Source organism: Lagenorhynchus albirostris, chromosome 7 (genome assembly GCF_949774975.1).
Source record: "Lagenorhynchus albirostris chromosome 7, mLagAlb1.1, whole genome shotgun sequence".
NCBI classification, from domain to species: domain Eukaryota; kingdom Metazoa; phylum Chordata; class Mammalia; order Artiodactyla; family Delphinidae; genus Lagenorhynchus; species Lagenorhynchus albirostris.
In genome coordinates, this window is record NC_083101.1 from 104677942 (window position 1) to 104705674 (window position 27733).

The 27733-nt window shown below is 47.8% G+C and overlaps 1 protein-coding gene across 2 annotated transcripts; it reads left to right on the forward strand.

Moving 5' to 3' along the window:
• Positions 1-873: 873 nt before the first annotated feature.
• On the forward strand, positions 874-25752 carry PNOC (prepronociceptin). 2 transcript variants are annotated; one of them, XM_060153606.1, is made up of 4 exons: positions 874-905; positions 11063-11212; positions 21546-21997; positions 25341-25752. In XM_060153606.1, exons 2-3 carry the CDS (start codon positions 11087-11089, stop codon positions 21948-21950), a joined length of 531 nt encoding a protein of 176 aa, XP_060009589.1. In that variant the 5' UTR covers positions 874-905; positions 11063-11086; the 3' UTR covers positions 21951-21997; positions 25341-25752. The 2 variants fall into 2 exon arrangements, with proteins under 2 accessions (XP_060009589.1, XP_060009588.1); XM_060153605.1 differs by having other exon boundaries at positions 21546-21939.
• The last annotated feature ends 1981 nt before the right edge of the window (positions 25753-27733 follow it).

A 27733-nucleotide genomic window follows, 5' to 3' on the forward strand; every position in this document is an offset into this window, starting at 1 on the left:
GTTAAAAGCACTCCATTGCGACGGTAGATGTTGGGAGAGGAGTTTCGGATTCAGTCGGAATGATTTACGGGAAAGGACGGAGAGGATGCCGAACTCGCATTTATTAAACGTCTCAAAGGTTCCAAATACAAACAGAATCTCGTTTTTCTACCCACAACCATCCTGGGAGATATTTCACCCCTTTACAGAAGGAGGACCTGAGGTTCACACAGAGAACTTGCTCGAACCAGAATTTCAGACACTTCATGCTGAGTCTAAAATCTCAGCATCTTCCATTGTGCTGCGGGGTGGGCACCTGTGAGGCATCTCTGGCCCCGGCCCATGGCAGGTGGAGCCACTCCCTTGAGTGGCCTAGTTGTGGCTGCCTGTGGGGTGGTGACAGCAGGAGGGGGCTCATCTGAGCTCAGCTCTGGGCTTCTCTGTGCCGGTGGGAGCTCCCCCCTTTCTGCCCACTCCCTGTTCATTCCTCGGGCACAAAGGTTGCTCAAGGAGACTCCAGGACTGGGGTCTGCCTTGTCACTGTCACCGGGAGGCTTTTTTTCTTCCTGACTAGCCAGAGCTCCCCATCAGTCTTCGCAGCGCCTCTGGAAGCAAAGGGAAGGCAGCTGTGGGATCCGGGCTGAGCAGAGCCCAGGTAAAGCAGGCTTGGGAATGGACTGACGGGGAGGTTGGGATGTCACAGGTCTGAGCACAGAGCCAGGGGGGCGGGGAACAGCCAGGAAGGATGGTAGGTTCTGCTGCTCGCTTGATTAAGGGGGTCAGCGTGTGTCTGTGTCATCGAGGTGGGCAGGGAAGGGGAGGGCTGTGTGGGGCGCGGTGTGTGTGGGGGGGAGCGTATATATGCTGGTGTGGCTGAAACCGAGGAGCCTCACATCCGAAGGAGCCTGGCTACTGACAGCTCCCAGGTAGGCGACTGCAAGCAAGCCCCAGCCCCAAGACACGCTGCTGAGAGCCTGGGGAAGTAGCCGGGCGGCAGGGCTTTCCCCCCAGCCCCTCTCCTTTGTCCAGTGTGGATGCTGCTGGCCTCCTGTGAGATTATCCCTTCGTTCGTCTTCTTTTCTGAGCTCGGATGGGGGAGTGGAGGGGAGGGCTGAGGCTTTTATCCTGAAGAGAGATACCGAAGAAGAGCTGAACTTGGAGATGAGGAAAAGTTTTGATTCCCCAGCTGTGGCCCCTACTCTGTCACTGCTGTCTGTGGCGAAAAGGTGGTTATAGGTGTGAGGTTAGGGGAGCGGCAGGCACTTGGGGGTGGGAGTGAGGGCTTGCATTTCAAGGCAACCCTCCAGAAGCCCCCAGCCCTCCAAGCACCCTTGTGAGGGATTTCTCTCTGCGCCTGACTTCTTTTCATAGGGCGTGCAGGCTGTTTTCAGCATGTCACTCAACTTGATTCAGATTTGGGTTTTTAATCCTGAGGGAACCCTGCTCCCCTAGGCACCGAATACAAATCGCTAGTAATGATGCGGGGGGGAAATCAGACCCTGTCTTGTGCTCCGCCAGTTAAGTGGCTGACCGCGGTCGCTGTGTGTGAATTCCGCGTAGATTTCTGCAAGGTTGACCTTGGTCTCCAGAGGCTGAATCCTTTGGACGTCTCTTCTCTTCCTTTGCATCTTTCTTCCTCCTGCCCGTCTCTCCCACCTAAAGGTCTCTGCCGGGGTCCTGTGGAATACGATGTTCAGAAGTCGTCCAAACTCTCTCCGGCTCAGCCTTTTTCCTCCTTCTCTCTTTGTGCGGCTCTCCCTTTGCGTCTGCCTTCCCCTCCCACCGCTACCCATCCCATCCTCCCCCATCTCATTCTGAACGTGGGCAAGTTCTGGGGGAATTTCAAGTAAGGCAGGATGATTCGGGAAATGGACTATTTAAAGCAAGCAGCTTTGGACTTGAATACCCCGATCCTGGGTTTCAACATCTGTGTTTCGTTTCCTTGAGCAGCCCATAATTGTCCCAATTATAACCAATAACATTGGTTGGCAGACTAACAAAAGATGAGCTTTTCATGGCATTCGCCAGCAAGCCTAAACCGGAGTTTTCAACATAGAGGGGGGGAAAGTAAGTGCTTGGCTTCTTATCAAAACCTCCCAGGGAAACTGCTGCTCTCTCGCTTCCTGGGGGTAGCTACTGCAGACACACTCCTCTTTCTCATTTATAAAGTGTGGCAGGGAAAAAGTCTGCACGCTTTCACCGCTGCCGTGATACCGTTCACAAAAAGCATTCGTGTTCCTTTGGCCTTGCTGAGTCTTCTGCAGGGGAGGGTCCCTGGAAAGACTGCCCCCAACCACCATCTTGGTAAAAGGAGCAGCTTCCACCGTTCCCTGTGCTGCCCATAGAGGGCGCTGTGGTGCAGCCTGGGGTCATTCAGGGGGTGCAGTTTTGTTCTCCCAGGGGCGGCAGCCCTGGCTTTATCAGCTGAAGGCTGAGGGTACTGGGGGATTTAGAGGATGCCGATTTTGCCTTGTCAACGAAGGGAATAATTGCAGGATTAGGCGCAAACGGGTGCTCTCTGGAGCCCAAGACAGGAGCTGTCACAAAGCTATTCTGTATTCAATCAGGTATTTATCATCTACACTCCACCAGGCAGGGTGGATCCAACAGAGGTGATAATAACAGCCCTTTACACTCATACAACGATTTACATCTTAGCGCTATCACACCCACTAGCCCTGGCAACAGCCGTGAGAGATGGTATCATTATCTCCATGTTGCAGTTGAAGAAACTGAAGCTGAGAGGTTAAATAATTTGTTGAGGACGTGGCAGAGAGGGGACTGAGTCCAGCCTTGCTGGCTCCTTTGCTTCCCCCTCTTCGGGCCAGGGGTGCTTACAAACTAATGGGGTGGGCGCGGGGCAACACACACAGTGAAACAACTCGCGGATGACGCGAGGCTGGGTGTAATTAAGTCCTGAATTGCGTGGTCCAGACAGCAAGTGCTGGAGGAATTTGGGGGAAGGAGTCCTTGCTCAGAGATTCCAGGGATTCGAACCGGGCAGGGAAGGAGGTAGAATCTGGAAGAGCCAAGGGCTTTGGAGAGGGAGGTGGCAGCCGGGACAAGGGCACAAAAGGAGGTCAAAGAAATGAACCTTTATTGGAACCTACTATGTGCCAGGTAGCGAGCTAAACTTGTCTACATGACTATTTCATGCTAACACACACACGCACAGTAGGGATGGGAGGTTTGGGGTGAGTGTTCTATGCTTTTATCCCCACGGTTCAGTTAGCCTCATGCCCCCCAGCCCCAGAGCTCCCATGAAGGAAATCTACCTGATGCGAATCTGGGTGGAACTACTCATCAGATATCCTAGGGAGGGGATGGGCCCCTCCCGGAGAACAGGAGTCACAGTGATGACAGCCTGTGGTGGCTCGAATGGCTGGGAGTTCATTAGGCAAACTGGATGTTCTAAACACTTCTATGTAAATACCTATAGGTCCTCCACCTGCTGCTTTCCTTCTCACCACACACTGGCCGTGAGATTTAGGGCACACCAGTTTGGGGGGCAAGCCGATTTTCTGGGCATCTCCCTAGGATAGCCAGTGATCACGTTCGGTCTTGATTTTCCGCGATCCTGTGATTGTTCAAATACTGGTTGCTGCCTCGGTGTTGCAGAAACACAGCATCGCCAGCTCTGAAGGGCCTGGCTCGGCATGTGACTTGTGGAACTGGCCCCCAAGGAGTCCTGGGTCTCAGTGAAAATGTCAGCGGATCACCAGCACACGCCCAGGGCTCTGCCTTGCAACCAGGGCTCAGAGCCAACCTCCCCTCAGCTCACACTTGTCCTGTGCTCCTCCCCCACCGAGTCCCCATTCATCCTTTCATTCATTCAGCCGAGAAACGTGCTTGGCTTACTGATAGGAGCCCGCAGTACCGAGCGCCAGGAAAACAGACCTGGCAGCCTGTCCTCAGAGCTGTGGCCAATGTCACTAGATGTTAACGGAGTCTAGGCCAAGGGGTCTCCAAAAGGGGCGTGGGTGCCCGACAGACCACTGGGCTTTGGGAAACTGAGGCTTAATTTTCTATGTGGTTATCTTATCTTTCTGAATTTGCACTTTAGGGGGTTTTATATTGTATGTAACTTTTCTGAGTAAATTGGGAAGGTGAGCTCAAGACGGTCTGATTGCTAGAAGTATAAAGTTAAAGAAGTTTGAAGATTATTGATCTAGATCCATTGCTATTTTGCTTATCTGTATTTTCTAATCTTTTTGAAAGGAACCTTAAGAGGCTTTACTGTAAAAGTAAATAAAAGCTTTGAAAAATCCATTTAAGTTATTTTGACAGTATATGTGGAACCGTGGGCCAGAATCAGGAAGATCCAAGTTAAGAGCGATGACACCTTTCCACTTTTGTGGCAGCCCTGATAGAAAATGTGTCCCTTGGGACTTCTCTGGCAGTCCAGTGGTTAGGACTCCGCGACGGGGCCCCGGTTCAATCCCCAGCAGGGGGCGGGGGGAGGAGAGTGGGAGCAAAAATTAAAATACATAAAATTTTTAAATAAAATAAAAACAAAGACTTAAAAAAAAAAAAGAAAGAAAATGTGGCCCTCTCCTGAGCCCCAGCTGGGCTACTGTAACAAATATCTGGCCACTTATAATATCAAAAATATTGACCATCTAATCTATTGTAACTGCCTCCTTTTGGAGAAGGGGAAACTGAGCCCCAGAGAAAGAAAGGGCCTTGTTCAAGATCCCACAGGTGAGGGCAGAGCCAGGCCTCTGGCTTCCAAGCAGAGGGCTTTTGTTCATTCATTGCTCACCAGCTCCAGGCACACCTGGTCTGTGCAGGGCGGGGGCGTGCTTTGCCCTTCACCTCCTCTGCGCCCATCGTCTCCTTCCAGGTGGAAATTTAGAGCAGAAGAGGGACCTTTTTGGATGTAAGTGTATTCGTCAGAGGAGGAAAAGAAATAAAGGGGCCTCAGTCATAGCTGGTGAACAAGCAAAAGCTCAGTGTAGGAGTCACATCTGCATTAAAGAAATGGGGCGTGTGGAAGACAAACCCCGGTACTGGTGGGCAACGAAACACTCCTCCAGGAACTGGGGAGAGGCAACAATAAAGAGGATGTCATCAGAGAGGGGGAGCCCAGAGTTCAGGACAAAAGGAGCTCCTTACAATGAATTCATGTACATGAACACAGAAAACTGCCTAAATCTTTTTTTTTGGCCGCGGCATGTGGGATCTTCGTTCCCTGTCCAGGGATCGAAGAGTCCTAACCACTGGACCACCAGGGGATTCCCCTGCCGAGATCACTGAGAGGTCTGGTGAGAGCGTGAGCTTGCAAACCAGACAGGTTGGGTTCTCAGCTCTGCCACTTCAAGTTATTTCTCCTCTTCAAGCCTCAATATCTTAACTGTAAAATGGGGACAACAGCATTTACCCCATAGGGTGGATGCTTATAAAGCCATCAGCACAGTGCCTGGCACAGAAGATGCTAAATATAATAATAATGTGATTACTATTAAATGCAAACAGAGACCATCCCAACGAGATTCCACCAGAATTTGCCAACCTTTCCAAAGCAGGACTAGTGTGTGGAACTTATGGTTTCCCAGAACACGTTTTAGAGTCAAAACACCTGAGTTTCTCTGGCTCTTGTATAAACTGGATGATCTTAGGCAAGTTGCTTAACCTCTATGAACATATGTTCATCTCAAAAGGGGGGATAATATTAATCCCAGGTTATAGGATTGTATGAGAATATAAAACTCTTTTGTAACCTACAAGAACAATATTTATATATGCGGTTGATGAGAAGGATGGGAACAGATATACCTCTAGCAGAAAGGCATATCTGTCATCTTCTCTTCTCCACTAGAAGCACTAAAATTACAGGCTTTCTCATAGGTCATAAGACAAAACTCAATTAACTTTTAGCTTTGGCTAAATCTTCATATGTACTCCTCCAAACAGATAAGCAACTAATGACATTGCCCTTGGAAGCAAGATTACAAGCAAATAGATCAAGCTAAACACTGGTATGTTATCTTCATAAAGAGTGAGGCACGATTAATTTATGAGGTGTTATTACTGAAATAAAAGGTAATTAAACATTTCTTTACTCAATACAAGATGTCCAGACCAGTAGCATCCCCACATAGAAGGGTTAGCTGAGTTTGGTTCACTAAGTGAATACAAGCCATGTAAAATTCAAACACACTTAGGGTAGTTTTATTTACTGATGGTCTCTAGTGTACAACTTTGAACAACAATAACAACAACAACTACTGTTACCCCCATTTTGCAGGTGAGAAGACTGAGGCCCTCAGAGGCGAAACAACTCGCCCAAAGTCACACAAAGTGCAAAGATCAAACATAACTCGGGAATTAACTAATTATTCACCTTCATTTTACTTCACATTAACTGATACACAGGGCAACAAAGCACACAGATGTTGTCAAGTCTTCTCAAAAATGAAAAACTTCTATTGAGTTTGCAAGAAAGTTTAGTCTTAATCTAGAACACAATTGTTCGAGGGTTGTGAGGAGTACCGAAAAGGACAAAGCGTTGTCCCCTTCATAAGGATTATTACATATATTTTGAGCCTTTATTTATATTCATCTCATTTAAGTATCAGAAACCATATTTGAGTTGGACTGTGTGGTGATTCCCATTTTAAGGATTCTTTGAATTGCAGAGGAGAATGAATAACGTTGAGTAATGACTGGTGTTTAATTACTAGGTGGAGTCACTAGTTAAAAGCGAGGGGTAGAAATCTCTGTCTTCCGGCTTCTTTTACAGGCTAAATGCCTACTGAAATTCATCAATCTTTCTGTTTCAGTGTGACTGGAACATTGTTATGAAAAAGAAATAAAAACTTTAGCCTTCAGCATCAACTACTCTTTAAACTCATGCTAATTCATAAACAAGGACAATAACCAGCCATGCCTCCCCAGCACTCAATTGCTTCCAAGTGTTTTTCATTAAATCTAAGTGAGAACACTTCCCACGATGCAATTTTAAGGGAATATTATTAATCACATGCCTTGATTAGCCTTGGGGAATGGAATAAGCAAATTGGCTGAATAAAAATGACTTTCTTCTTTCTGAAAAAAATACAACTTTAAATTTTAAATTTTTAAATAAATAGAAGTGCGGGGTAGGACGTGGAGGGGTAGGGAGGTCAGAGATGGGAAGAGAGGTAAGTGTACCATGGACCAGCAAGGAGGGCCAGGCGAATGCCAAGTAGATTTGATAAGGTTTTCCAAGTGCCAGACCAACAAAGGCCCACATTTTACATGCAGGAAACGTATCAAATGGAACACATGCTCAATGTCCCAGGAGTTCATCTTCTTTCCTCAACTCATCCTAAAAACCCATTTACCCAGAATTTGAGATAACAGGAGCAGTCAATCCATCAAACATTTCCTGAATGTGCAAGTTGCCGCGGTTAATGAAGTTCATGAAAAACCTCAGCAGGAGAGCACTTCATTAACATCTGCCACAACTTATCAGCTCAGCCCGTGCAAACATGTGTTGCAATTTTGTATTAGGAAGCAAAGTCCCTTTTCTCCCCGCCTTTCCGTCTTCTGTGAAGTACAGACACTGCCATCATGTGGCCATAGAGAGCATAGCATGCTGGACAAATCCTACAAAACCGTCTCCCGCCTAGAATGAAATTGAGTAGAACAAGAAACGTAAAGGCAATCACCAAATTAAACAAAAGATCTAGCCAAGCGGTCCTCAGTTTAAGACCTTTGCTTATATGGTGGCTGTCTGGAACTCAAGATACGTGTTCTCTTCAAAAGAGCCTGTAAGTGGTGATGGGTTTCCCTGGGTTGCCTACCAACACGTTGCACCAGTGCAAACTTAGCACGTAGCTAACCATTCCAACCATGCCTCCCGGCCACTGGCAACAAGTCTTCTTCCAGAACGGGCATGGGGTTCCAGTTTAGGATGGCATCTTGCCTTGATCTGGAGCAAAACTCATTCCCACCCCTCCCCGCCAACCCCCGCCCCCCCCATGCCCCACCGCCAAGCTGAACAGTTAGCTACTGGACACTTTGTCAGTGACACAGGTCCTGAAGTGGCTCCTGTGCCATGAGCATCCCGGGCCCCCGGGGGGCCGGTGCTCCCAGACACTCCCCAGTTCTCCATTTGTGAAGGAGAAGGGAGAGGGCTCCTGAGATACTCCACTGTCACTTATCAAACTTTCTTGAGCACCTCCTAAGTGCCTGGCCCTGTGCTGGGTGCTGGAAATTCAGAGAACCATAGAACAGAGATCTCTGCCCTTCAGGAACTCACAGCCAGTGGGAGATATAGACACACAAGTCCAAGCTTACCACGTAGAGTGCTAAGGGCCGCGCAAAAGACAATGATAGGATCACAGAGTGAAGGCTATGTCCTAGGCTCTTTCTCTGACAAGCTTTTACGTTGTACTTGTTCTGTGCCAGGTGCTATTTTAACTGCTGAAAAACATCAACCCATTAATCGTCCAATAAGATAAGTACTACTATCATCCCAGTTTTACAGATAAGAACCTGAGAGGGTGACTTGCAGACGTGGGATCTGAACCCACGTCTTTAGCGATCAGCAGATGAGAAAACGTGAATCCCAACAACCCCGTCTCGGAGGTCTGTTGTGCCTATTTGACAGGCCCCTGGGCCTCGCTTGCTTCCCTGTGTGATGTACTGCTTTGCGAAGCCACAGGAGCAGAGGAGACTCATCTAACCCAGACCAGGGCTTGGAGAGGGCTTCCCAGAGGGGATACTTCCTGAGGTGTGTATGAAGTATGTGCTGGAGGCGGGTATTCTGAGCAGAAGACACGGCAAGGGCCAAAGCGCCGTAGGCGTTAAGGACCCGCTAGAGCTGGGAATTATGCGTGATTCACTAGGAATGGAGGAGATTCAAGGGTGAGTGACAGGAGCTGAAGCCAGAGAGCTGGGCAGGAGCAGTGCTGATTCCCACTGGGGGTTACAGAATTATTTTAAGCATGAGTAACATCATCACATCTAGAGGTGGCTTGGTCGGGGAGGCAGATCATTAGGCAGACTAATTAGAGGGCGAGATCACAGTAACCAAGGCAATAGATCTCAGCTAAGGCACTAGCCCTGGGGGTATAGGAGGAAAACGCATTTGAGATATATTCATCTGAATAGATGTTCAAGTTCCTTGTTCATTAACCCCAGACATCCCAATCTGTAGGCTAAAGGTCAGACCCTTTAGGATGGCCAACATGACCCTGTTTCATCTAGACGGACGGAGCCCCTTTCTCTCTTAGCAAGTGCTTCCCTTAGGGAGGGGGCCCCAGTGCAGCCGCCTGCTCACCACCCCCCCCAGGCTGTGATCCCGATTCCAACATGCCTTTGAAAAGTTGGAGTCACTAGTTAAAAGCGAGGTAGTTCTGTGTCTCTCAGACGCCCTCTTCTCTGTCCTCTTGGCAGACTCTTCCTCATTATTCAAAAGCCATCTCAAATGTCACCTCATTGACTTAACAAACATTGATCGAGCATCTTTCATTCGACATCCTCTTGGTACGAAATGCTTGAATAATGCCCAAGAAGAGCTGGGGTGGTCTCCCAACATGGCCACTGGCACTGGATACCCCTCCTTCTCCAATTCACTTGCTCCATTTCACATGCATCTTCTACCGTTGCTTCTCAAACTTTAGCATGTGTATGAATCCCCTGAGAATCTTACTAAAAAGATCCAGATTCCGTGGTGTTGGGGTAGGGCCTGAAATACTGCATTTCTTACAAGATCCCAGGGGACGCTGCTAATCTGCAGACTGCGTTTAAATAGCAAGGCTTTTACGTTTTCTCAGTACAGTCTGATGAAAAAGCAATAAAGGCAATGATTTTTGTTTTCCTTTGCTCAACTCTTACTAAGGTAAAATTTACGTACACTGAAATGCACAGAATCTAAATGTACAATGCAGTGGGTTTCTGGCAGACGTATACACCCCTGTGACCCACACCTCAATCAAGAACATTCACATTTCCAGAAAGTTCCCTTGTTCCTCTTTCCATTTAATCCTCCAAATAAAGATGGTTCTACAGGGACCCAAAGTGATGGAGTCCAAGAAAATAGCTTTCTGATTCGGGAGACTCGATCACAGGAAAAATTTAAAGGGAAACAGGAAGAACTGTACATCTTTGAGACAATCCTACATAAAGAATATAAACAACTGATCTAACTAATAACCATTAGAGCTATTACCTTAGAATAGTCCCTTTGTTCATTTTTTTTAAGATTTTTTTTGATGTGGACCATTTTTAAAGTCTTTATTGAAATTGTTACAATATTGCTTCTGTTTTATGTTTTGGTTTTTTGGCTGTGAGGTATGGGGGATCTTAACTCCCCGACCAGGGATCAAACCCACATCCCCTGCATTGGAAGGCAAAGTCTTAAGCACTGAACCACCAGGGAAGTCCCTCTTTGTTCATTTTTCAATAGATAACTCCAAAGCCTGGTTCTGCAAAGCCTCAACCTGTGCTTTGCACGGATTAGCAAGGTGAACATATTAGCTCTGTGCTCAGGAAGCTGGCTCACCTCTAGCAGGGGAAACAGACAAGGAACCTAGCAGAACCGTCCAGGAAGAGTGAATTCTGGGCCTCGGGGCATTCCTGGCAGAGGCAGGGGAGTCTGCGGAGGATCGGTCACACATAAATCTATTTTACACATCTCACTCATCACCGCACTTTGCAAAACGTCCCTTATGGGTCTAATCTTTGCAATAGCCCTGGGACAAGGTGGGTACCACTATTCCCCTTTTAGAGTTATGAAAACTGAGGCTGGGAGAGGTTGTCTTCAGGCCACACACTGGTAAGTTGCAAAGTGAGGCCTTTAGCTCCCTGGAAGGGTTCGTGCACGTGGAGGTCAGCTGAGTGGCAGGAATCGCAGGGGTGCTCCCCCCAGGAGCCCAGACACCAGCCCTGCATGAACATTATGCCTGGCAGACAGGCCTGGGCCACCTGTGCTCTCAACAGTCCACTCCCTCCTGGGAGGTGGAATCTCAGGCCCGGCTGCACTGTCCCCCCAGAAGAGTGTCTTTCCCGCATCCCCTATGTGAGGGTCTCCAGCCCCTACTGGCCCCCACAGAAGGGCTGTGCTAATTGCCACCCGCCCTCACTTGTGTTTTAGCATCCTGCTTCCAGCTCCTGCACCATGAAAATCCTGTTTTGTGACCTCCTGCTTCTCAGCCTCTTCTCCAGCGTGTCCAGCAGCTGTCAGAAGGACTGTATGGCCTGCAGAGAGAAGCTCCGCCCCGCTCTTAACAGCTTCGACCTTGAGGTAGGTCCAGGAGCAGGCCTGTCTTCCCCTCCCTCCCCCCAAGGTCACGTGACTCTCCTAGTGTCAGACGGTCTGTAGGAAACAGATGTGGACTTGAGCATCTTCTGAAAGCAAACCCTGTCATCTTTCCACTTTACCACGTTCATATAAAGACCCACCCATGCTGCCATTTTGTTCCCATCATTAAAAGAATGCATACTGGGCTTCCCTGGTGGCGCAGTGGTTGAGAGTCCGCCTGCCGATGCAGGGGACGCGAGTTCGTGCCCCGGTCCGGGAGGATCCCACATGCCGCGGAGCGGCTGGGCCCGTGAGCCATGGCCGCTGAGCCTGTGCGACCGGAGCCTGTGCTCCGCAACAGGAGAGGCCACAACAGTGAGAGACCCGCGTACCGCAAAAAAATAAAAAAATAATGCATACTCATTCTAGAGAATTTGAAAAATTCCAAAAACTATAAAAAAAAAAATTTAAATCACCTTTAATCCCACCAGAGAAAGAATCCTAGTTTTTTCACTTGCTATGTTACACAAGGATAATTTTCCCGTTATTAACATTATTTGAAGTTACTTCTTCCCATGAATACAGTATACTTTGCTTAACCAATCCCCTCCTGTTGAACATGTATGTTGCCCTTCAGTTTTGATATTATAGACAGTTCTACGATGAACACCTAAATGCTCTCTCGTATTTTAAATTTTGATTTGAGCACTAAATTTCTTTTTACTAAGTAAGCTGCTTTGTCAACTGCTTTCATTATAGTTTAGTTATTCCTCTCCTATTAAATGCAATATAACTCAATTACTTTTTCTTTGTAGTCAAGTAAACTCTTTTCAAAAGATGCCATGTTTGAAACTCCTCAACCTTTAAGAACAAACTTTCGCCTACTGTTCCTTAAGGCAAGCGTACAGATATAGGAACCAAGTACTCACGCTGGGATAACACCCTAACGTGAGCAGACACGGCCCCCGACGCACCCAAACACCAAGCTCCTCCTATGCCAGCTCAGTGGTTTCCAAGTCTGTTTTCTGAACAGTAATAACCACCGAATCATGAAGCGCATCCCCAGAGAACCCATTCAAAGTTCATCCATCCTCCTCATTCAGCCATCATGGGTTTCCTGAGCACCTACTATGTGCTGAGCACTGAACTAGGCCAAGGGCCCTGAGGTGAGCGGATGGATGGCTTTTGCAACTGGTGGGAGAGAAGAACCCCCAATCCCTCCATGAGCGTAATTACTGAGCCCCGGGGAAGCAAGAACAGGGGACCCCAACCTAGTCTAGAGGGGCAGAGGGGGCTTTTGGAGGAAGTAAGTCTTTAAGGAAACCGAAAGAAGATCTGGAGTGAAGAGGCAGGGAGGAAGAGCCCCAGGTGCCCAGGTAATGGAGGGAGGCGTGGGGGAGGGGAGGGGGCACAGGTGCAAATGCCTTTCAGGGGACTGGAGCGGCAATTAAGGAACTGAGAAAAGCTGAGTTTGACTAGAACACAGGAGGTCCACCTGCCTTTTCTGTGCAGCCCAGAGAGGCTTAAAATCTCACCCAAAACAAAACCTTTCCCTTGGTCTTAGTAAACAGAGCAGACAACTAGTTTACACGTAAACCAGTGAAGGAGTTGATTAAACAATAATCGCCACACTTTTAAGGCTCTGAGGTTGCAGCCTAGACAAGACTGAAAGTTGTGAACAATTCCTGAATCACGAGTTTTAACTGCAACCCTTTATCTCCCACTCAAAAAAGCATTAGGACTCGAACAGATATTTGTACACCCATGTTCATAACAGCATTACTCACAAGAGTCAAAAGGTAGAAATGACTCAACCGACCATTGAGAGATGAACGGATAAAGAAAAGATGGTTTATGCATACAGTTGAATATTATCCAGCTTTAAAAAGGAAGGGAATTGTGACACATGTTACGGCATGGATGAGCCCTGAAGATGTATGCTAAGTGAAATAAGCCAATCACAGAAGGACAAATGCTATATGATTCCACTTACCTTAGGTTCCTAGAGTAGTCTGATTCGCAGAAACAGAAAGTAGAATGGGGATTGCCAAGGGCTGGGGAAAGAGGAAAGGGGAGTTAGTGTTTAACCGGTACAAAGTTTCAGTTTGGGGAAAGGAAAAAGTTCTAGAGATGGTTGGGGGAGGTGATGGTAGGACAACAATGTGAATATATCAATACTTAATACCACTGAGCTGTACACTTAAAAAGGGCTCAAACGCTAAATTTGATGATGTGTGTATTTCACAATAGAAAAAAAAAAGCGTTAGGACCTCAACTGTAAGGATAACCCGAAGTCTGCTCTAATTTATTTTTTACAAAGTAAAGCATTCATGGATTTAGGTCATTTGTAATAAACATCGCACCTGACTGGGAAGCACTATGATTCTCCCACTCCTGGGACACCTTGACCTTGGGAGCCCTGTTCTGAGACAACAGAGGCCACCAGGGACAGATTCTCTCCAGCCTCTTTATTGCCATCTCAGGATCTGTCCTCCTGCCCTTCCTTCCTTCTTCCTTTGTACCACTGATTTTCCTGCTGGGAATCTCTCCTTTTTCCCCTCTCCCACTTGCTCTTTCCTTCCCTCCGTTGTCATGTTTTTGAAAGAGTATCTACACTTGTGACTTCGAGCCCCTTGCCTCTGCCTCACTCCTTAGCTGCTCTTGGAGGTCACCAGCAGCTCCTAACCACAGAACCCCCGGCAGGTGTGCAGGCTTCCTCTCCTCGTCCCCTCTGGGTGAACCCGGCTCTCTTCCCCACTGTGACTCTTCCTTTTCTGCCTCCTGTTGCGGTCCTGTTCCTTTTCCTGCCCCATGAACATAAGCAATCACCAAGATTCTCTGCTTCTTACCTCCTTCTGAGATGCTGCATCCACTTTCCAGGCCGTCCGCTCTCCCCAGACAGCAGGTAACACCCAAAGGTACACCCCTCACCTCCTCTCTGCTGGGCTTCCATCACTTTCCGTAGTTTCTGGGAAATCCAGGCTTCCCTTCCCTTTCCACGGCTCCACAAACCTGACCTGCTATCTTGCTCATGGCTCTCCCTCCTCCCCCAGCCAATAAATCCTACTCATTCTTCAAAACCCGGATTAGGTTTCACCTGGTAGGAGAAGCTTTGCTGATTCTCCACCTGGCCCCAATTGAGCCAGCCCCTAGCTCCTTTGCTCTCTGATGATTACTTGCATCGGCTAGTCTCTCACCACCAGGTATGAGCTTTCTTTGCTGATTATTCTGGGTCTCCCCAGCATGTTGCAGTGTGTGGCACAGAGCAGTACTCAGTTAAGAGGTCCCACGGAAATTGTAAAATTGCAAGACCTTTAGTGTCCTAATAGGTGCAGGCACTGCACAGTTTTTACACTGGTGTCTTTCAAAGCCAGTAAAGAAATTGGAGCCTGTTTCCATTTCTTCACAGCATCTTCAATCTCTGGGGTCCAGACAACACTGTTAGAAAATGGCCAGTTCTAGCCTCACACTGAGGGATAATCCCTACCAGTGCCTGCTGACCCCCAGAGGCTGGCTGCCTGACTGTTTGGTTTCTAGCTTGTATTCACTTTTAACCTATTTTTTTAAAGTTTTATGAGATGCCTAGAATGGAGGCAACCACATCTCATTTCCAAATCTTTCAACCCTTGAGTATGTCCACTCTGTGAATGATGGGGGACTCAGACATGTAGGCAAGGGTCAGCTCCCCAATCCCTCCACAAAATGGTATCATCCTGAGCTATTCCCAGGACCCTCTGGACCCTTGGCTTCATCAAAAATTTCTTTATTTCTCATTCCAGGGCAATGGTCCACGTATGGTTGTCTTTTTGGTAGACTATCATTTTGGTCAGTAAATGATTCATACACCCCCAAACCATTGCAATATCCTGGGCTTTCAGCTAAACTGTGAATGGTACTAACACCGTCGGCTTAAGAAGAAAAAAACTAGATTCACTGAGTTGTTTCAGAGACAAAGAAGAAGGTGACTCCCAAGAAAGGTCTGGGGAAATTTATTTAAATTCCCTAAAACTCTATTAAAAGCAGAAGAAACTACCTTCTGCTAGTAGTTTGTCTTCATTACATGAAAATTCTTAATCGTGGACTTGCAGTCGGAGTTCCTAATACGTTTTTCTTTTGTACTATTCCTCTGCTGGCCTGCTTGCGTTGGCCCTCAAATATTCTGGCAGACCTCCTAAAGCAAATAGATCTCAAATGTCTCTCTGTCAGAAGTGGTTGGATTCCTTAGTGGCAGAAACGTGACAAACTCAATGAGCTGCTTCTTTTCCTTCCAATGGGCTCGTGGGCCTGTTTCGATCCCAGACATCCAAACGGCCTTTTGCTCAGTTTCCTCCCAAGCCCAGCTTTACAGATCAATTTGGCACCAGTCTGGGACTTTCCAGATGCTCCTCGGCACTGTGGCTTAATATAGCCATGTCATCAGTGTGGGCTGTGAAAATGTGTCCAGCTCACTTAACGGGCCATTAACCCATCTCTGGAAAGAAGCTGGTGGGTCCCTCAGACCAGAGAGTTTAGGCATTAAGCTCCTATGCCCATCTGGTGCTACAAATGCTGTCGCAAATTTGGATTCCTCATTTCTGCCCAAAACCTTCTCCTAAATCAAGAATTGAGACGAGTTTGTCAGTACCTAATTCATCTAATAGTACGTTGAGCCTCGGTGTGGGCTCTGCATGTGGTTTGATGGTAGAATTTCATTTTCTCTGATTGACACACAACCTAATTACCATCTGGGCTTAGAAACTCAGGGGCTCACAGGAGATCTGATAGCCTCTGGGCTTAACAGCTTCCACCTGTTTCTGTAAATGGAAGGAGCAGAACAATACAGCCAGCACTTTGAGGCTCCTATTCGGTGAGGATCCCACCGAGTGTGCTCCAAAGGTCCATTTCACCTCTACGCTTCTGAAACCGCACAACTCAGATTGGGACTTGAAACACTGGCGCTGGGACTGGAACCCACGGTCTTTTAATGGAGATCACACACCTGGTCTCAGGACTTAATGAAACTCAGATTCTTTATGTCTCATCACAGAAAGAATTCAGTAAAAGACAAAGTGAAAGGTAGGACGTGGATTTATTTAGAGAGATACACATTCCATAGACAGAATGCAGTCCATCTCAAAAGGTGAGAACGGCCCTGGGAGAAACACACTCCACAGACAGAGTGTGAGCCATCTCAGAAGGAGAGAGGCCCCGAAATATGGGGTGGTTAGTTTTTATGGGCTGGGTAATTTCACAGGCTCATGAACGGGAGGATTATTCCAACTATTTTGCAGAGGGGGAGGAGATGTCCAGGAATTGGACCACCGCCCACTTTTTGACCTTTTACGGTCAGCCCTGGAACTGTCATGGCACCTGTAGGTGTGTCATTTAGATGTTAATGTATTACAGTGAGTGTGTAATGAGGCTCAACGTTCCACTGGAAGTCGAATCATCCACCGTCTTGGACCTAGTTGGTTCTAACCTGTTTATGTCATATCTTCTAGGGCTATGTCATTCTTTGAGAGGTTATGCCCTGCTCCCTTCCCTCCTGTTTCACTTCTACTGGCTTTCCCAGTGCTACCCATGCTTTCCTGTTATCTCCTTGACTCTGTAATATACGGTTTCTCAGACTCATCACTATAGATATATTAGGCTGGATAATTATTTGTTGGGGAGGAGGGGGTTGTCCTATGCATTGTAGGATGTTTGCTAGCGTCCCTGTGAAACAGAGCAGGACTCACTCTGTGGGACCCTCCTGGGTACAAATCCTTTCTGTGTCCCCCATGTCTTTTTTTGTAGGAAATAGGCTTCATCCAGCCTCCAGAACTTTCCCTGAGTTCCAAAGGGTAGGTTCAAACAGTTGTTAATCAGGGGCAAGGGAGGAGCAATCAAACAATAGTGCAGCCCTGGGGCAGGGTTCCTCCTCAAGGGATACATATAGCAATACCTTTGTGTTCTTCTGTGGGAACTAAGGCCCTCATCCTTAGGAGGATGGTGACTCCAGGCTGAGCACAAGATATCCTGGAGCACCTGTTACCTCACCACCAACACATCAGAACAAAGTCACACACCCTGCAGCCTTCACCCCCAATTTTGCCTATTAAAAACTTCTCCCCCAAAACCATCAGGGGGGTTGGGATTTTTGAACAGAGCCACCTGTTCTCCCTTGGCCCTGCAATAAACCTTTCTCTGTTCCAGACGCCAGTGTTTCGGTTCGTCTGGCATCACTGTGCGTTGGGCACACAACCTTGTGTTCAGTAACAGCTGGCTTCTGCTCACCGGATAGCAGTAGCCTCCCTGCTCCCACCCACTGTGTGACAACCAAACGTGTCTCCAGACATTGCCAAATGTCCCCTGGGGGGCAAAATTGCTCCCCATTGAGACCCACTGCTGTAGAGCAATAACCCGATAGGATGATGATCTAAAAGAACAAACTACAAATTGGTTCTACTCAGTTTTCTTCAAGGTGTTTCAGGAGCAGGTGTAGTACAGACCCAAGTGACTCTCTGAAGGAGCCCCCAACCACCATGTTGCCTGATGGTTTCTTCCTCCTCAGAGCCAGTTCCAAAGCAGGGTTTCTCAAAGTGTAATCCAGCCTCAGAATCGCCTGGAATGCTTGAAAAGGCAAATTCCTGGAGCCCACCCTCAGTTTACTGCATCAGAATCTCCAGGGGTATAGATTAAGAATTTGCATTCTAACAAACCCCGGTAGGGGTTCATAAAGACCACTCAAGTCTGCAGCTCCATTGTTCTAGAGTCCACCCTCCCCATCTATGGAATTTGCCCATCGTTCTTTCTTACCCAGTGAGTCTGTGGGTGTGAAAAACTGGTTTCTCTATGTATCTCACTGAGTTGTCAGCATCTCTGAGGAAACTCTAAATGGAAAAGAACATGCTCGAAAAAATCTTGTGTATCAGTAGGGGCCAATCTCACCACCTCTGGCCAGCAGGTGGTCTGGGCAAAGGTGTTCCTTGGAAACCTTACCAGTGAAGGAGAGTGAGAGTAACACTCCCACTGGATACCACCTCTTTCTTCTCTCTGGTCCAGCAGAAAATAAGCAATTTCCCCATCAGAACCTTACTTTTTGGTCTCTTAGAATCCTTATTTTCCCATTAGTTTCCACCGATTCATATTGCAAGCACAGAGAAGTCGCTGACTAGGAGGTGTCCTGGGTTGGGACTTGAAACATTGGAGTTCTGTTCAGGTTATACTGTTATTTCACCATGTAGTTTTGGACCCATTACTGAACCTCGTTATAACATGCGAACATGGACCACACTGGTCATTTCCAAACCTGGGCAAATCTCACAGTTACCTGAGCTTTGTAAAAATAAGCTTTAAACCCTGGTTCTATTCCTCAGCGATTTAACTGGGTTATGAAATTCTGTGTTTTAAAAAGTTCTGCAGATGATTCAGATTCACACCCAGGTGTAGGACCCATTGGACCAGGTGTTGCCCAAGGAGTCTATGCAATGCCTTGATGATGCACAAGAAGAGTTGAGGCATCTCCCAGTGTGACCATTGGGTGACCTCCGCTGCAGAACCCCTCTTCCTCCTCTTGTTTCTCTTCATTTCACATCCTCACTATGGACTCCACTTTGTACTCCAGCTATGAGATGCCTGGAATGCATACACGTTCTCCCTACAGCACAGCTAGCAGCCAAGTGAAGAGGTCCTAAGCCTGGAGTCCACGGATGCCTGTCCATGGCTAGGCTTTAGAAGATGTATGAACCCCCTAAAATTATGTGCAAATGTGACACGAATGTGCAGTTATACAGTGAAAGGGAGGGAATCCCTTATGGAGAATAATTAGATTCTCAAAAGAGCCCATGACCCAAAAAAAGGTGAAAAACCCTGGTCTAATGGGACAGACAAGACAAAGAGCTGCAACAGGGTGACAAGCACTACATCAGAAGCATGTTGCTAAATGCCAGAGGAGTTCGAGTCTGGTTGCAACTAGCTACAACTCCTGTTCTTCCAGTGACTCCCTTTCTCATCTTTTTTCTTTTCTTTTTTTTTTTTTTAAAGTTTTCCCTTTGTCACGCTTAGCTAAATATAAAGTGAATTCTTTATTAATACAGCTCAGGGTAACAAACCTCTACTTGAAACCCTCCTATTTACTGGATGGAGAAGATTCCTCCATGAGTAAGATGTGGTCCCTAACTTGTCATATTCTGTCTTGTAAGGTGTTACAATTATACTAAGCATTCAAATGTCCACAAGTGGAAAACAAAGTTCTGTGGGAGCACAGAAGCAGGAGAGAGCGATTCCAGCCGGGGAGCCAGAAGCAGGTGTCATTGAGGAGTAGCTCTGGAGCCTGGCTGGCCCCAAAGGATAGATGGAAGGAGGTTATTCCATCAGAAGGAACAGAGTGAGAAAAGACATGTGGGGAAGGCGAGGGAGCTCGCTGTGTTTGAGGCACTAAGAGCAACCTCATATGCCTGAAGCAATGAGGGGTGTTGAGAGGAAGATTCAGAAATAAGACTGAGGGACTTCCCTGGTGGTCCAGTGGTTAGCACTCTGCGGCTACAAAGGAGGTTGGGAAACATATATGTGGCCTTCAGGAAGAAAACAAGTGTTCTCTCTCTTTTTTTTAAAAAAAAAATTATTTATTTATTTGGTTGCACCTGGTCTTAGTTGCAGCAGGCAGGCTCCTTAGTTGTGGCAGGCGAACTCTTAGTTGCGGTATGCATGTGGGATCTTAGTTCCCCGACCAGGGATCGAACTCATGCCCTCTGTATTGGGAGAGCAGAGTCTTAACCTCTGCGCCACCAGGGAAGTCCCAGAAGTGCTCTCTTAGTAAGGAAGAGGGGAGATGGGTACAGAATGGGCAGGTGGTAGCCTCTGCCCCAGAAGAGAAGGTGGGCTTTATTCTTAACAAATTGTACTTAATGTGTTGGTCAGACATTTTGATGGAGATAGAAGACACGGCAGGCGGACTCTCAACCACTGCGCCACCAGGGAAGCCCTGGGTGGATGTTTTTGCTCCCCAGGTAGGGCCGATGAGGCACACACACATCTTCTCACGTCCCACACCTGCCCAGGCAGAGCAGTAACTCTTGATGCCCTGGAAGCCAAGCAAAGACTCCGAGGTCTGACGAAGGGCTCTGCCGCTTCCTGCTGACCATGATGTCAAGGTCAGGTTGAAAGGCGGTTTCCATCTGGCTAAGGCCAGAAACATAGAGAGGAGCATTCAGGGTGAAGTCAAAACAGCAAATAGGAAAAAAAAAAGGCAGAGGCTTCCAGGAGACCTAATCGGAGACCGGAACGTGGGAGGAAAGGGCCAAGGCCAGGACCAGTCAGGAGGGTGGGAGAGATCATGGTCAGGTTGGTAGTCTAGATGAGAAATGGAGATGCCTGGAGAGACAGAGAAGCAGCAGGAGTTCCTCGGGGGCTGGCGGGTCTACTGGATTGTGTCCGATGTTCCCCGAATGCCCAACCTGCCTACGTCCCAAGGTCTTGGCCCCCATTTTCTTTTTTTAAAAATTTTTTTATTGAAGTATAGTTGCTTTACAATGTTGTGTTAATTTCTGCTGTACAGCAAAGTGACTCCGTTATACACATATATACATTCTTTTTCATATTCTTTTCCATTATGGTTTATCCCAGGACACTGAATACAGTTCCCTGTGCTATGCAGTAGGACCTTGTTATCCATCCATTCTATACGTAACAGTTTGCATCTCCTAACCTCGAACTCCCAATCCATCCCTCCCCCACTCTCCCTCCCCCTTGGCAACCACAAGTCTGTTTGACCCCCATTTTCTGTAACTGATGCACAGATAGTGATGACTAGTGTGTGTGAGGTGAAAAATGAATCACACCAAGGTTGATCTTTACCTGGTGACCTTAAAATAACCATGCAGATTTAACTACGTGACTACACACTACATACTACATACTTAAGAAATCCCCAGTTTCTTAAACCGATCTGACCTCTCCTAAGCTTGATAAGAGAACAAAATAAAATTCTTCTTTATGGGTGACCTGATGAGCTGTGTTTGGCTCCAAAAACCCGATGAAGGCTATAACGCGGTGCAGGTTTGGTGCATTCATTCTGTTAACTTGCTGTGTCACCTGTGGTGAGTTAACCTCACCTCCCTGAGCCCCAGTTTTCTTTGTGAAATGACAGAGCCGGGCTAGTTTTCTGCTTCTTTCCAATTCTGAAATTCTACGCACTTAAATAACTGCATGTGAAACTGCTGCACGGTACTCGATAAATGGGTGCTTCAGGAGCACGTGCGTTGGCACCAAAGTAGACGACAGAAGGACTGGATCTCCTCGTGGGCTTGATCTCCTCATTGCCTTGGACCAATAGCTGTCCCTCGTCTCTCTCCCTCCTCCACCTCCATCTTTGCAGGTGTGCATCCTCGAGTGTGAAGGGAAGGTTTTCTCCGGCCCTCTCTGGACTCCGTGCACCAAGGTCATGGCGAGGGGCTCCTGGCAGCTCAGCCCTGCTGACCCAGACCACGTGGTAGCTGCTCTTGACCAGCCAAGAGCCTCTGAGATGCAGCATCTGAAGAGAATGCCCCGTGTCAGGAGCCTCTTCCAAGCTCAGAAAGGGACAGAGCCCGGCATGGAGGAGGTGGGGGGCATGGAGCAGAGGCAGCTGCAGAAGAGGTTCGGGGGTTTCACCGGAGCCCGGAAGTCGGCCCGGAAGTTGGCCAACCAGAAGCGGTTCAGTGAGTTTATGAGGCAGTACCTGGTCCTGAGCATGCAGTCCAGCCAGCGCCGGCGCACCCTGAACCAGCGTGGTAATGCGTAGCCGGAAGGGGAGCCCCTCCCAGCTGTACCGTCCACTTCAACCCATGAGTGAGTGGGGCCCGAATGAGCTGGGGGCGAAACGAAAACTCCTCCACCCCTGCCTTAGCCATCCTCCCTGGCCTGGGGAAGCACGCTGGCCCCCAAACACATACGCACACCCTACACCACCTCCAGGGGTTCAGCTCCTGGGAGGCCTGGGAGGTAAACCCACCTCCCTACCTCCTGCCCACCTTCTCTCTGGGAGTAAAGATTTTCCTGGGAGTGCTCTCGACACTGACCACTGCCATTAAGAGACTGGTTACCATGGGGATAATAGTAGTGTATTGAGATAACTAATTCCTCTATAGCTCTCCAGGAGCTTAGTTTCTATGGGGACAGTTAAGTGGACCAATCCTCCTATCTGGTTGCCATAGAAACCATTCACTCACCTTTCCTCCGAGACTAGGAACGGAGAACTGGACCTACGCTTAGCCGTTCGCAGAGAGTCTGATTTCTGTGGCTGTGATGTTGCTATTGCACCTTCAGAGATGGCTTAGCTGTCCCTTCCCTTACCCCCCTGTATCTCAAGGTGACTGGCTTCCATGGAAACCATTAAACTTTCCCAATCTCCCCCAGTCAAGGAGTTCTGGTTAGGACCAGTTCTTGTCAGGACACTTTTCTGCTTTTCTTTCTTCCACACATCACTCGTCCATCTGACCACTTGGCCAGAGACGGGCTGATTCTTTGCAGCCAATGGAACCTGAGCAAGGCTTTGAGAATCTGGCCCAAGTGACCTGAGTCGCTTTTGGAAGAGGGACTAAGGGATCATCATCTCTCCTCAGTTTTTGCCTCTTTCCAGGTGCCATTTTTGTTTTGTGTTTGTTTGTTTGCCCTTTTCCTCTCTCCCTTCTGGTATGTTCTTACCCCCATAGACACATTTATACATGTACCTATAATGCAGACCAGATGATAAACATCAGAGATGCTAATTTATTGCCCAGGCATTACAAACTCAGCTTTCCTCAGCCCATCAACTTATACGTAACTTTGAGTGGCACAGGGAACCAGCATAGTGGAATTGTCTGAAAATCTAAGAAAATCCCAGCCATCAAGCATATATGCCTGAACTCATGTGTGGGAAGATGGTTTATCTGCAGGATCTCATATCTTTCCTTAAACAGTCTAGAGACTTCCCCTAACAGAAAGAACTAATCAGTTGGTCAAAAACTTTCCCCAGACATTGTTACCCAGGCGGGGGCTTTTCCCTGACTCGGAGGCATAAGAGGAAAAAATCTGCACGTGCTGTGTTATTTTGCTTCCTGTACGTCAAAGGTAGCCAGATGGTTAAAAATCTTCCTTCAAAGTATATGAATACACGTGTGAATCTTTGGCATCCACGCTTTAGCAGGGAGGCAGCCCACGTAGTGCTTTGCAGGTAGGCTGGCTTGTTTGCAAAACATCCATGGCCAAATACGGGTATGTGTATTAAGTTGTGAGCCGAAGGCCGCCGCGTTTATTTTAGCAGAATGACTAATCTCCGAAGGCCCTGAATTAACCTGCACTGTTTCTGAAGTCATATTCTTGGATCCTTTACAAGCATTCTATTTTTCCTAAGCCATTCCTGCACAGGACCTAACGGTAAATCTTTCAGAGCTAGCATGGATTGAATTCTTTCAAATCTTAAAGATAGTCTCCTTTAAAGGGACCCTCAAGGAACACTGAAGACATGTCGAACTCTGAACTGCAACCATTTTCTTTACCTAAAGACAGTTCAGAATCAGTCACATTAGCAAGAATCAATTTATTTAAAAAACAAAACAAAAACTATTTGAGCTCCTCTTCAGGTAATTGGTTTTTCTAGTTATCTATTAAGCTTCCAACTGAGTGGCACTGAAACATAACCGGTAACCAGCTTCTGTCTGTGGCTTTGCTCAAGATGTAAAGTTCTTGATGGAAACACTGCAGATATTAACCAGCTCATTTGGGTGTTATTGATTGCTCTCCTCCTGTGACCATCTCACTCATTCTTTTTTCCACACATTCATGGTTGCTGAGTTCCAGTGCAAATGTGTATTTAGGAGTCCCTTAAGCCTGTCTTTCTTCGCCTATACATACTCCAACCAGCCCCACACATGCTTGAGATTTCTCCACGGCTGGGGGACTCCTGTTGCCAGGCTGTTCTGGACCCCTGAGACATCCAACACCAACCTAGATTTAGAAGGCTGGAGGAAATGGCGTCACCTAACACACGGGATAAAGAGCCCTTATTCAGGGACTTCTCTGGCTGTTCAGTGGTTAAGACTCTGCGCTTCCAACGCAGGGGGTTGTGAGTTCAATCCCTGGCCGGGGAACTGAGATTCCCACATGCCACACGGTGCGGCCAAAAAATTAAAAAAAAAAAACCACCAAAACCTTATTCAGAAAGTATAATTGTTACTGGGTCTAAGCTCGGCCACACGACAGGCCAATAGCTGAGAGATGAGTTGTTGGGACAAAGCATAATGACTTTATTCACGCAGCCAGCAGACCGAGAAAACGGTGAGACAAACCATCTTGCCTGAGTTAGAATTCAGGCTCCTTTTATACTAAAAGGGGAGGGAGTAAGGTCCAACATTTCCTGGTTCCCATCAGCCTCCAGTGGGGATGTGTTCATTTCTTCCTCCCTGCAGTCATTCACAGGTGGGCCTGGTCAGGATGTTTCCTGTGAGCTAAACCAAGGTATTTTAGCTTAATGCTCATTACCTGGGAAGCAGGATTCCCAGAGATGGGCCTTTATGTATAACTTAAGCTTATAGGCAACATCCCTTTAGTGATTAACATGTGATAGAATACAAAAGTTCTTCCCTATTACATAATGATGTCCTAGAAAGGAAGGACACTGGGGTGCAGGACCAGTTCTAGACAGACCTGTGAAAAGTGCACAACTGGTCGTGGTATATACCGTCCCTTTCCCTGGCCCTATACTTCCCTCCTCTCTTCTGCTGTCCCTGGCCTTGAACTTCTAGACAGTGGAAAGTAAGCAGATTCACTCCTGGTGAGAAATTGGTGAAGTTAGCACTTGTATTATAAAAGAGGGCCATAAATGAGGGCTCTCTTTAGCCTGAAGAAATGAATTACCACACACAGATTCCAAACTCCAGGGATGAGAGAACTGCTTCTGGGCAGTTCTCCCCTTCTGACTTTCAAGCCCTAGCCCACAGACCTCCCTTCATTCTGTTGGTCCTTCCACTGGACCGGGGGGGACAGGAAAGCAGGTATGTAGAGGGAGACAGGAAACCCTTCTTGTTGCTTTTGGGGCTAATTATGTGAATGATAGCTTTTCTTTGCCTCCTGTCTATTGCTTAGGGAAAACAGAACTGAAGGGTCAGAAAAACTGCCAGATTTGCCACTGTAATCATTTCTTTCTCCCCAGGTGTCCGGGTGATCCACAAATCAGCATGTCTCCAGCCCCAGACCTGCCGGCTGGGAATCAGGATTCCTTCCTCCCCAAGGCCCTGAGGCAGGCCTTGTCTCCAGGCCTCCACCCACAGGGCCCAGCCCCATCTGGTTGTCTTTCCCTTCCCCCCTCCTTCCTGCCCCTCCCCCCATGGCATGTTTCATGACAACCCTGTTACTACATCAGAGTGTATTTTTGTAATTCTTCCAGCTAACATTTAAACAGCCCCATCTTTCCTTCTCACCCACCTCTTCCCTCTTCTAGGGGTGGGTTCAAGGAACAGGAAATCAAGAGTGGGGTTTTGACTCGTCACTGCCATAACTTGTTTGTAAAAGAGCTGTTCTTTTTGACCTATTGTTTTAAACAGATATTTCTCCATTAAACTTATACTGAGCAAATGGTTAGCAATTTGGTTGGCTGGGTTTTTTTTCTTAAAAAGTGAGCATTTTTATTCCTGAAGAGCCTTTAGTGAGAGTAAAAACAGGGACAAAAAGGGACTTCCCTGGTGGTCCAGTGGTTAAGACTCACGCTCCCAATGCAGGGGGCTGGGTTTTGATCCCTAATGGGGGAATTAGATCCCGCATGCATGCCGCAACTCACACCTGGCACAGCCAAAATAAATAATTTTTTTTAAAAGAAAAGACAGAGAAATGTTTAAATCCAGAAATTACCCAGGAATATGATCCAAAATGCAAAGTGGGGGAGGGGTGGGAGGCTGGGATTAGCAGATGCAAACTATTATATATAGGATGGATAAACAAGGTCCTACTATATAGCACAGGGAAATACACTCAATATCCTGTGACAAAGCATAATGGAAACGAATATGAAAAATATATATATATGTATAAGTGGATCACCCCGCTGCACAGCAGAAACTGGTTGGCTGTTTTTTTGTTGTTGTTTTTTATAAATGTGTTTATTTTTTATTTTATTTATTTTTGGCTGCATTGGGTCTTCGTTGCTGCGCACAGGCTTTCTCTAGTTGTGGTGCGCGGGCTTCTCATTGCGGTGGCTTCTCTTGTTGAGGAGCATGGGCTCTAGGTGCGCGGGCTTCGGTAGTTGTGGTATGCAGGCTCAGCAGTTGTGGTGCATGGGCTTAGTTGCTCGGCGGTATGTGGGATCTCCCCTTACCGGGGCTCGAACCAGAGTCCCCTGCGTTGGCAGGTGGATTCTTAACCACTGCACCACCAGGGAAGCCCTTGTTGGCTGTTAAGTGAAGTGAGAAGCACAGACGCCGGACACACGGTCAGAGCTGCCTCTCCTGGGAGGCAGAGGCAAAAAGAGAGAGGCTCTGCTTTATGTAAAGTGTGACGGGCGAGATACATGAGCAGAAACGCCGCGACGGTGCTGAGTCCCCAGATGCAAGCCCACACACAGCTGCGTGATTGGACCGGGCGGGATGGCGGGGGCCAGGTTGCTGGGCACCACCCCCAGTTTCTGACTCACTAGAAATTTGCATTTTTAACAAGTTCCAGGTGATGTAGAGCCTGCGGGTTTGGGACCCCCGGATTGGGTCGCAATTAACACGAAACATGTTACGATGTGTAATCATCAATTCAGCCAAGAAACCTCGGGTCCACCCAAACGGAGCGCCTGCAGAGAGTCAAACATCTACAGAAGTAGACGGGCCTGTGGGAAATCAGTAAGGGAGGGAGGATAAGGCGCTCCGTTGGGGAACTGGGGGGCCCTGGTGAGGGATTACTGGAACCCAGTGAGAACTGTAGCTCCCTCTAGCGGCCAGTAGGGAAACGGCCACTCACTGTGCAGGGCAGTAAAGGTCGGCGAGATTCAAATACCCCAACTCCTCTCCTCCTTTCCCTTCCAGCTCCAGCCTGTTGTCTCCAGTTGGTCAAACCCAACTGGAAGCCAGAAAGTTAGGGAGTCCTCGGATGCAGCCACAAAGGTAGGCCTGGGAGGGCCCAGGGCCGCAAACGGACAATGTCCAGCCCAAAGGCAGTAAACTGATTTAAAGGAGGGATGGGGGAAGGGGGTCAACTGCAACAGAGCAATGATTCTATCGGGGCTTTCTTAGAGAAGTGGGGCAAGGACAAGGGAAGGGGGAGAAAGGAGCCCTCTGTTCTACCCCAAGGTGAGGAAAAGGCCAAGGACAACCTCCTCCACAGGCTGCTGAGCTTGACGGACTTCGGCGGTAATGTAGTCCCCTGGGTCTTCTCCAAGTGGCCTCACCCTCCCCACTGGGTGCTGTTAGGGGGCCCTAGAACCCCCTCCCAGAGACGCCTCACCATCCCAGAAATGCCTCCAATTTCGTAAAGCAGTCCCTGAGCTACCAGAACGAGACATAGCTTTCTGCACCAGCTCCCCTCCTACCCACGCCAGCCCTGCACCAGCTACGTGGGCAATCATAG

Bases quoted from the DNA above. Each gene is read 5' to 3' on its own strand.
- PNOC (XM_060153605.1), top strand. From the start codon at position 11,087: ATGAAAATCCTGTTTTGTGACCTCCTGCTTCTCAGCCTCTTCTCCAGC. The intron at 11,213-21,545 runs GTAGGTCCAGGA...CCATCTTTGCAG, and splicing joins TTAACAGCTTCGACCTTGAG to GTGTGCATCCTCGAGTGTGA. The intron at 21,940-25,340 runs GTAATGCGTAGC...CTTTCTCCCCAG, and splicing joins GCGCACCCTGAACCAGCGTG to GTGTCCGGGTGATCCACAAA.